Source organism: Mytilus trossulus, chromosome 3 (assembly GCF_036588685.1).
Source record: "Mytilus trossulus isolate FHL-02 chromosome 3, PNRI_Mtr1.1.1.hap1, whole genome shotgun sequence".
NCBI classification, from domain to species: Eukaryota; Metazoa; Mollusca; class Bivalvia; order Mytilida; family Mytilidae; genus Mytilus; species Mytilus trossulus.
In genome coordinates, this window is record NC_086375.1 from 55,302,186 (window position 1) to 55,312,747 (window position 10,562).

Here is a 10,562-nt window from a genome sequence, read left to right on the forward strand (position 1 = left end):
TATAATCAATCATGGGTCACTCACTGTATGACCTTCGACTGTGAGCAAAAGCCATACTGCATAGATAGCTTGAATTGGTCCCGACATGATGTAATAAAAATTGTTTGAATGACAGTTAAATACAGTCCCTCGAACAAGTTTTGTTTAATCTGCAAATTTGGAGACAGATTTGCAATTTTATGGTTACTCTGTTTCTTTAGTTAAAGAAAACTTATTTATTGTATATTAAAAAATATTTAAACAAATTTTAAATATCAATTTTTTTTTTTTTTTCAAATAAGCCATAGAAAGGGGGATAACTGTTTTGGTTAAAAAAAATATACTGGACTGATAGGGATTTTTTTTTTTCTTTACTTGTAGCAAGAAAGCAAGTTGTAACACCATTTTTTCTTTTGGTTTTCTTAAAACATATTTAAAAGACCAATATTCTCACAATTTATTTCAAAATTCTATCTCATAGAAAAAATTGTATGCACAAAATTATGTTTTTCCATGGACAATCCAACCAAATTAAGGCAATTTTCAACGACTCATAGCTTGAAAAATTGTAAGGTGGCCAATACTTTTTATTATATTTTGAATAAAACCCCATAGTAAAATCTTCATTTTGGCAAAGTATATAAGAAAATTCTATCTGAAAAAATATATACTTATCGATCTACCTAAAATGCATAATTTGTAAAGAACGTTTTGCCTTTTTGGTAACGATTCAAGCATGCCTAATGCTTTAAAAAACATAAACTTTTCCTCTATGCCTAATATAAGTAAACATTAAGAGAATATTTTTCAGACAAGTGCATGTGTGGCATCAATATGGAATTAATAATCAAGTTTTCGGACAGGAGATATTTTTTCTATTTCTAATTTTCAATGTTTCTGTAATTTCTGAATCTATTTTAATAGATTCTCGAAAATTTTGATAAGATATATATTTTTTTTATTTGAAAGAATTTTTTCATAACTCCAATATGTAAAACATCCAGTATGGTTGGATAGCTCTCAAGATGCTAAGTTGGAAGATTTAGTTTAAATATGAAATGGATAGCATTCTGTATGTACTTTCTCATGTACTCGAGAAGACATGCATGCTGTTATAAAGATATCTGAAATAATGGATCTATTTTTCATAGCGTTCCTCAAATTTTAAGAATAAGAACAATCAAGACGAGCGAGCATGCTATTCAAACAAATGAATGAAATCATCCTTTCTTGGTGAGACTCGTGTTGCTCTATATATTTTTAGCTTGTGTGTAGCAGACCTGTTAATTTTTCGTTCTTTACCATGATTTTGCCTTATTTGGCGTTTGACTTATGAGTTTTGTTTCTACGTTTGGTACCTTGGCATCTTTTCTGATTATACATAGATATAAGAAGATATGGTATGAGTGTCGATAAGACAACTCTCCATCCAAGTCACATTAACAGAAAGTAAACAAGTAACACATTTAAACGACCACCAGATATTTGAATTATGTGTATTTATTGCTTACACAATTGTTGCACACAACTTTCAAGTAAAATATATAAAAAATAGTATAATCTTTATTTCATATTATATATATATAATGAATTAATTATTCAAAAGTCACTAAATTGTTGAAACAGCAACGTATTAGCTTGCTTTGGTTGATGATTTGACTCCTGGATTCATATCCGTCATTAAAACAACAAACTCTGAAAAACATAAAAATGTTTAAATTACATATTAAGAATAATAATATCATAAAGTCCTATAGATCAGTGCAAGATTATTCAAATGCAAATGCAATGTAAAAACTTAATGACACTTAAGAAAACTGAATTATTAAAATGCAAACGTGAAGAAATTTCAGTTTCGTTAAATTCGAAGTCTGGAATCGATAACATATTCCGCAAAATAAAACACAACTAGGGCAATGCAAAATGGCTGCAACAAATTACTATACCGATTGTCAAGTTATAAATTGATGCCTTTCATAGGTGAACATACCATTATAACAAATAGTTCCGTTTTTATCTATGTCAGCTCTCTTCAGCAATTCACTGATATCCTCACGTGATAACTTTTCACCTATGGAAGTAAGGGCTTCGGTTAGTTCTGATGCACATATTCGACCATCACCATTTTTATCAAATACTCGGAATGCCTCTTGAAGCTCTGATTTCTCGTCTGTATTTAAAACCTCTTCTTTCATCATTTTCATGAATTCTTTGTGGTTTATCTTTCCGTCATCTACAATAGAAATTGGTCTCGTCTCACACAATGTGCAATTATAAAAGAAAAATATTTGCTAATTCCTTTTTTACTTTTGCTACGTATATATATATGTTTTTTTTTATATTTTTTGTATACCTGTATTATACCAAACTGCATCAGGATCTCAACATTTAGTATGACACATATATATAATGCTTTGTATTTTTGTCTGCCTGGTTCTGGTTGCGGCAAATTGAAATTTGTAATTGAACTAATAGATGCCATCATCAATAATTCGAATTGAATGTGAAAGAAATATCTTCAACTGGACGTTTGAAGCAAACAGAAACTAATCGGTGCATCGTGGTGCTGTGAAATGGAGAATTTACAAAATTTATATCAATGGGCAATTTATTGAAACCATTGAAATAATTTGATTTTCCTGTGTACACATTTCGAGAATATACTATTTAAATTTCATTCTCAATATGCCGGCCATACTAGTTGGTCGGTCGACATGAAAGAAACCACATTTGGGTACTCATGTCTTTGTGAAGAATTTAGGAATCATGAACAATGATCAAAATGCCCTTGCTATGTCTCTGTGAGATGGAACACAGAGAGCATAACTGGGAACCAGTATGTAAACAAACTTAATTTTCTATGAATATTCAAGATCGCCCAAAAAGAGGCGTGTTTTGAGAAACAGCTGTATTTACAAAGTGCAACCTATAGGTTTTAGTAACAGTTTTTTATTCAAGTTATATTTTTTTGGTCTCAGTCTTACCATCAACATCTACTTTTTGAATCATTTCTGCTATCTCTTTATCTGTTGGATTTAATCCTTCTAATCGAAGAGCCAATCCCAATTCTTTTGCGTCGATCTTTCCATCGCCATTTTTATCAAACCAATTGAACACACCGGTAATATCTACAAAAGTATATTCCAATTCAATCCAAGAATACTATTTCACTATGTTATTATTCTACACATTAATGCAGACAAATGTAATGCATTTCTAAACATTATGTGCCAATTTGAAATGGTTATCAAACATTTTATTTTCATGGGCCCAAAACTAGGCCTTAATGCCCCTACTCCTTTATTGGACTACATATGCCATTATCATTACGTGTTTAAAATTATCGAGAAAAGAACATGAAGAGATAACTTACGTTCACATTGGTCTTCCGTCAAGCCATGTTCCGCCTACAAAAAAGAAAGGTACATCGGCTGAATATTATTTACATGTATGGTTTATCTGAAATACGTATACATGTATGATGAATTTTCAATGTCCGACGGGAAGTTCTTTGAGGTAGGAGTTTCTTCGTTTTTATATAAAGAAAGAAGATATATTTTGCTTTATTTGCCATATGTATCACAGCGCATTTGTAATGAATAGTTGGACATCTGTATGGTTTCAATCATATATTCTGTTTACGGTCGCTTAGACGCTTTTCTAAACAGATAGCCAGCGTGTTATATCTTTTAGTATTATTGTTGTCACTTAATATTCCACATTCCAATGAGTGGTTACATGCCATCTATTCCAGTGAGTTTCAGATAAAAATCTTCAGAAAGTAAACGGACTGCTTCGTAAATTGATCTTTTCCTCGACCCTGACACTGATATATGACATGGAGTGTCTTCAAACTAGATTATATGACAAACGTGCTGATTTTAATTTCCCAATTGTCAACTTCCCATTTGTCAGCAGTTACTCACCTTCTGTTTCATCGGATAGCGTTTACATTTCTGTATTAATAACTTTTCGGTCGTAAATTTTCACATTATAAAAATGTCCTTAAAAAAAATGCTCCAACAAAGTTAGGATCATACGATTCCCTCGTTTTTTTTATGGTTGCAATTTATATTTTTTCTCTGTTCAATTGAGTTACGATACATGAACATTGGTAAACCTATGTCGCCTGCTGAGAGTACAAACTAAGTTTGATCATACTGATATGATGAAATAAGATTTGAAAAGAGTTTCTCTTATAATAAGTTATTTTTTATACTTGTGAAGAATGAGGACCTAACAGATTTTGGTCTTTCTACTTTTTTAATCCAACTTACATACATATACAGCTGGTGTTGCATGTAAAGGAAAGTTTGAATCAAACTAAAAATTAAGACATATTTAGTTGTTGTTGTAAGATGCCAGAACACTGATATTTCAGGTTACATAAAACATGAGAAAAGAAGAAAGATACGTAAGAAAAACGATTAGTTTAAGAAAATTAAATGTAAGAACATATAATAGCAAAAGATGTCTCTGGTCAGAAGTTTGAATAATTTACAACAAAATATCAACGTTTTATAGATTTAATGTTTATCTCGTATGTAGTTTTATGTTGAATATATTATGAATTTTAATAATTAAACCACTTACCATGTTTTAAAGTTGTATCAATTTCAATACTAATGTACTTAAAATTTAAAATGAACAAGTAACCTTATTACTCAAATAAGTACAATTCCACACACACGAAACAATATACAGGGACAGATTAGTTTGGGAGAAGTCACTGGTGTGCATTTAAACATGTATAGATCATTGTTGATTTGGTCGTTGCTATTAACCGAATTTGTTTACGAAGTGACGAAATCATAAATACATGTGTGGGAATGTGGGATTCAGTCTTATCAACCGATATCGAAATTTATTGTATCTAAGAGGGTGAAAACTGGGTTGTTTTCTGTTAGTATTTAAAACGAATGTATGGCTTGATCATGTACTTTGTTTAAAACTAGAAAATCTTTGAGAAGAACCTTCAATTGTATACTTTAGCGCCTTTCATTTTTTTTACATGTAGTTATGACACGGTCCATGTTTTACCTTTATATATCTCATACACACAATGTGAAAAAAGGATGCACTCTTTTGACTACTGACCAATCGAAATTCCGTATTTCCATCAATTAATGGATTAACGAAAATTATGCATATAATATACCTATGACTGATAAAGGAGGTTACATTACTATGGAGCCTCACCTGTTTCACTGAGTAGTTGTTTGTTTTATAAAAATGTAGAGTAAATGCAATAAATTTAAATCAGTTTGCCTTTGAAAGCGTTTAAAGTACAGATTAAAGTTGTAAATATATGACACGCTTGTGATATTTAGAAATACTTGCTGCATTTGACGTTTGAATACGTCATCATTTTCTTTCTTTATGTATATTTTGAAATGGATATAAAAGAGTGGTGAAATCCCATTAGTCCGACAACCATTATTCCGACAGCCCATTACTCCGACAGCCTATTATTCCGACAGCCCATTACTCCGACAGCCCACTATTCCGACAACCCATTACTTCGACAGCCCATCATTACGACAATGCATCTGTCTTGTATGTATTGGTTAATTTTCTTTAAAAAGACCAACTTTGTTCTCTTTAATATTTGGGGTTGTCTGTTTTGATTTCTATTGTTCTTTCCATGCGGGATATTTGTCTCATTATATTGGAGTTGGTACACATGCTAATTGCAACTGCTCAGTCCTAAACTTATACCCTCTTTCGTTTTACGTGTCTGGGTATAATATTTTATTTGTTCATATTTCGTCGTTTGTGTGTCAACTGTAAGGCTGTGCTCTTCTAGTTCTCTTGGGGTTTTTTTTGTGTCTTGATCTACCTTTCACTATATCTTCGGTTTCTCCCTTTCACGTATCAGGTGAGTGAAGTTTCACCACATTAATAAATATGTCGTAGTTGCCCTCTTTGGACGCAAGACTTGCTACCCCTTGTGTCACTCATCTGAGTTTTATTTAAATTGATTTTTTCGTCGAAATAAGGGACTAATGTGGCACCAAGCAAAATGAGAAAAAAAAACAGAATCAAATACATACCCAGATCCTAAAAATAAGATGACAAATAGGACGAAATTTGTGCTCAGAAAAGATTAGCAATTCCAATTATGAATATGGTATCATGTTCGGGAAAGTAAATCCACGGAATACGGAGACAACTACAAGTCACTTCCAATAGCGATAGATCAGACACTCAATATATGTGTAGGGATACTAATTTTATATCCCGAGCTTATTTTAAAATCTAGAAAAATATGCCTTATTTATAATGGTTGGGGGAGGTGCAGGACTTATGATTTATAACAAAACTTATTACGAAAAACAAATATGACGGACATGAACATTTCGGCAACTTCTATTTAAATATCTATGAGGAAAAGTGATATTGGGTCAGTGACTGTATTTGACAAAGAAACATACAGTCAACGCAATGTGAATGCTTAAGTAGAACGAGTGCAGTATAGAAGCCAATAACAACTAGCAAAAATTCTCAGACAATGTGTGACATTTTTGTCACGCTTGTGTCTTTGTTAAATTATCTAAATGTAAAAACATAATACATTATGTGTTTTGTGGCATATTTGACACTTATTTTTCATTTAAAGGTTGTTTCAAGAAGAACAATATTTAGATATAATTGATTTTCAGAGAGGTAGTTCAAATGTTAATTAAGACCCCATTACATTAGGAATTGAAAATGCCAGATACTAAAAAAAACGCGTATTAATCAGCTGATAAAGTTGAGGATGGGCGTCATTTTTCAATCGAATGCTCCCTTCATAAAAATTGATGAACTCTTTCAGCATATTAATTTCTAGCACTTGTCAGAACTTTAAAAAGTAAGATAAAGTTAGATAAACATGACTCATTAATCTTCGATGTTAACACAAGAAAACTTTACTACTATGGGAAAATGATGATTTTATTGTTGGTTCATTTGAATTATGCATGTCGTACATGTCTTGATACTGACTGTTGTTTGATATCAATGTGTTAGTTCTATTTTTTCCTATTTTGTTTTGGCTCCGATTGTGACTGAGGCTTATGGTGAAATAAAGATAACTAATATATATATAAGTAGTGTAATGTCTTAATGTTGACCCAAGCATGATACCTCTGTCTGACCGTCCATCCGTCCGTTAGTTCGTCCGTCCGTCCCGTGAATATTTTCGTTGCATCTTTTTCATAAACAACATTATAAGGATTTCTGAAATTTGGTTTCAGAGTTTATTGAAGTCGGCTTTATCGTGTGATGCAATTTCAGACTCAACAACTTTCTATTTAACGGCGTGGGTATCATCAGTAGCTCGCACCATTACTGGTTGGTCTTGATTTATATGCTCTTTATAGACCCTGTTTTTTGGAAAATGAAATATTCTTTTCTGTTCTATTCTATATACAGATTTTGAGTTGAGTTGAACATTTAGAAAGTATTCGAACTACCGTAGTCTTATGTAATATATACGGAGTTTTTTTTCTAAAAATATGTTATTACATAAACGTAATAATACAGACAGTTCGGTGTTCGATGTGAGCCAAGGCTCCGTGTTGAAGGCCGTACATTGACCTATAATGGTTTACTTTTTTAAATTGTTATTTGGATGGAGAGTTGTCTCATTGGCAATCGCACCGCATCTTCCTATATCTATAGACACACATTTATTTTACCTGATACTTGACTTGATAAGTGTCGGACTTATGGGTTGTCGGAGTATTGGGCTGTCGGAGCAATGGGTTGTCGGACTATCGGGTTGTCGGACTAATGGGTTGTCGGACAAATGGGCTGTCGGACTAATGAGCTGTCGGAAGAATAGCGTGTAACCAAAAGAGTGACTCAATGACATTTTTTTTAAACAAAGATGAACTAAAAATATGTCCTTAATCATACTAATTTAGGGGGGTCATTTAACAAAATTATTTCAATGAATATCGTTCCTAAAAAGTTCCTGGAGAGCGAAATGTTTAAATACACACAGTAGGTATTAGCGTGTCCGTCAGGGATCTAGTTTTTTTCCCGAGTGATTTGATCTTTCTTGCGTGACCATGTATATTTTTCTCGGGTGAATTCAATATGACCAAAAATAATAACAAATAGGTTTCATATCTTATAAGACGTGAAATACGGGTGATTGAACTTATATATACGCAATCATAGAAGGTTTGTAAGGTTTTGTTATATAAATGTTTTATCAATCCTTCATTATTTTGTGTTAAAAATGTTCAAAATAGCTTTACAATGCATTTAATTCAAAATTTAGACTAAAGCTACTTTTCATACAAATATACTGAGTGCCAATGAAAACGCAACACTTTTGTTTTTAAAAAAAATCTTTTAATTTTTATTTTATTTATGTAAGAACTTTGTATAGTTGGTTTAAAATGACTTTTAAGACAACTGACGACAACTTTACGGTTGAGTGATTTTTGGAACAAATGCGAAGTAAGGGTTATTTTAAACGGACATTAACCGAGTTCACCGCTTTTCAACATACGCACCATTTTCACGATTTTGTCATTTAAAGCTTGGCTAATGTCATGAATTTTCCCGCCCTTATTGTAAGGAAACTGCAATAAACATTTGAGTAAATGCCAGGACTTTCTGACAACCAGCAACATGCAGTTTTGGGCATGATCAAATCTAGCCTTTCACTGCATACATTTACGAGAATGCTGAAGTGGTAGCCTCTACAATAACCCAAATCATCCACAAATTCAACCAAAATGGATCATTTAATGATAAGCGACATCCCGGGGAACAGAAAGCAAGAAACGCTTAGCCAGACCGATACATTTGGTCTTAAACATATTCGATATTGACACTGATGGGAGTTCAATGGTGGTCAAAGTAGATCCTTTGGTGCAATTTCAGTAAAGCACCATTTGCGCAGAAGTTGTTAAAGAGCACCAAAGTATTTTTTAGTGACATCTAAACGGCCGTAAGGCGTAAATATCGAATTATGTAGACCAAAAATCATTCATTGTGTACAAAAAACCGTCAGTGGTGGTTACATAGACATTTGGCATCCATCTTGGCCAAAAGTCACGTGTTTCGCCCGATTTTGGTCCGATCGAGCAAACTTTGCATCAGATTGGACATGATTTAGACAATGAAAACCACCACCAATATCATAAAGGTCAGATTGAGTTTGATATGCGGGACAAGTGGAACAACATTCCTCGAGATCACATTAAACGTCCGGGATGATTATGTTCCACGGCGCTGTCGAGATTGCGCTGCACAACGGGGTTGTAACATGTTTTGTTAGGACTGTGAATTGATGATTCGACATTGGATGTTTCGTTTACCTATAGCGTCTGAAAGATGACAATGAGACATTTTTGTTTGATATCGATCTATTGTTAGAATTGTTAATTTTCAAGAACAATTTATTTTGAAAGATTATCATTTCTAATATAAATTTTATTTTTGAAAAACCAACTGTTGCGTTTTCATTGGCACTCAGTATACATTACGACTTATTAGGAACATATGCTAAGTTCCTTCTGTATTACAGTTAAAACTAGAAACATTCAATTTTTACGCCCCAAGAATGTCTTCTTATTCTCATTTTTGTTTTAAAACCGAACAATTTTTACAAAACACGAACTTTTTAGTTATGATGCTTTTAAAGAAACCCCAAGAATGTGAAACACTGAATTGTAATTGAGATATAAGGACACTGTGCATCATTTGTGCTCTAAACATGTACAAGAGTGTGTAGAATAAGACGAGCAGTAACTAATAAAACTTTTATACGCACGAAATAGCAGTAAATTGATCTCATCGCATCATATCGCTCGAAACAAAAATAATCTGCACCATATAATGCCTTAGGCCGAGAGTTTCCGAAAGCCTCCAAATAAATCGATATAGACAAAAAACAACCCCAAAAAATATAGCTGGAAATTTACAGACAAAATTTGTCGTTTATATAAGGTCCAATTTATGTATATTTTGTTGACACACTGCTTGACACTTATAAATTATTTATTATTGAGTATTCACTTCCACCAAATGTGGTGCAGATTTACAGACAAAACACCAACTTTATGATTCATAATATTTCTGTATATTACTAACTTGCTGGCCTCTCCAATATACATGTATCTATTATTATTATAGCAGGCTGTCACATTGTGATACAATGCGTGTTTTTCATCTTATTTTTTTTTGTGTTTTTTTTTTATTTGTTTCTGCTTTTTGCTGCATTTCATTTTTTTTTAATTTTACTTTGTTTAAATATGTTTTATCCCGTCTTGATGGAGCCTAAATGCTTATACGATTTTTGACCACGGCAGCAGCGTTAACAATTTGTTTCTGTTTGTGGTTATGTAAATTTGAGAAGTCATATTTGGTATTCACTTGCATTAACATTAGCATATCCTATTCCTATGGAAATCATTTAACCTTCACCTTCATGCAGAATTCATTGACTTTCATAATTCTGCATAATGAGATCAGTGAGAATGGAAATAGGAAATGTGTCACAGAGGAAACAGCCCGACCAAACAGCCGGAGGCCACAAATGTTTAACACAGCGAAAAAATCCCGCAACCGGAGTTTGGATA

The 10,562-nt window shown here is 32.6% G+C and overlaps 1 protein-coding gene across 1 annotated transcript; it reads right to left on the reverse strand.

Moving 5' to 3' along the window:
- Positions 1–1,529: 1,529 nt before the first annotated feature.
- LOC134711879 (calmodulin-like) lies at positions 1,530–4,737 on the reverse strand. Its single transcript, XM_063572834.1, has 5 exons — positions 4,573–4,737; positions 3,353–3,386; positions 2,964–3,107; positions 1,970–2,212; positions 1,530–1,674 (listed from the first exon to the last, which is right to left on the reverse strand). Exons 1-5 carry the CDS (start codon positions 4,573–4,575, stop codon positions 1,613–1,615), a joined length of 486 nt encoding a protein of 161 aa, XP_063428904.1. The 5' UTR covers positions 4,576–4,737; the 3' UTR covers positions 1,530–1,612.
- Positions 4,738–10,562: the final 5,825 nt, after the last annotated feature.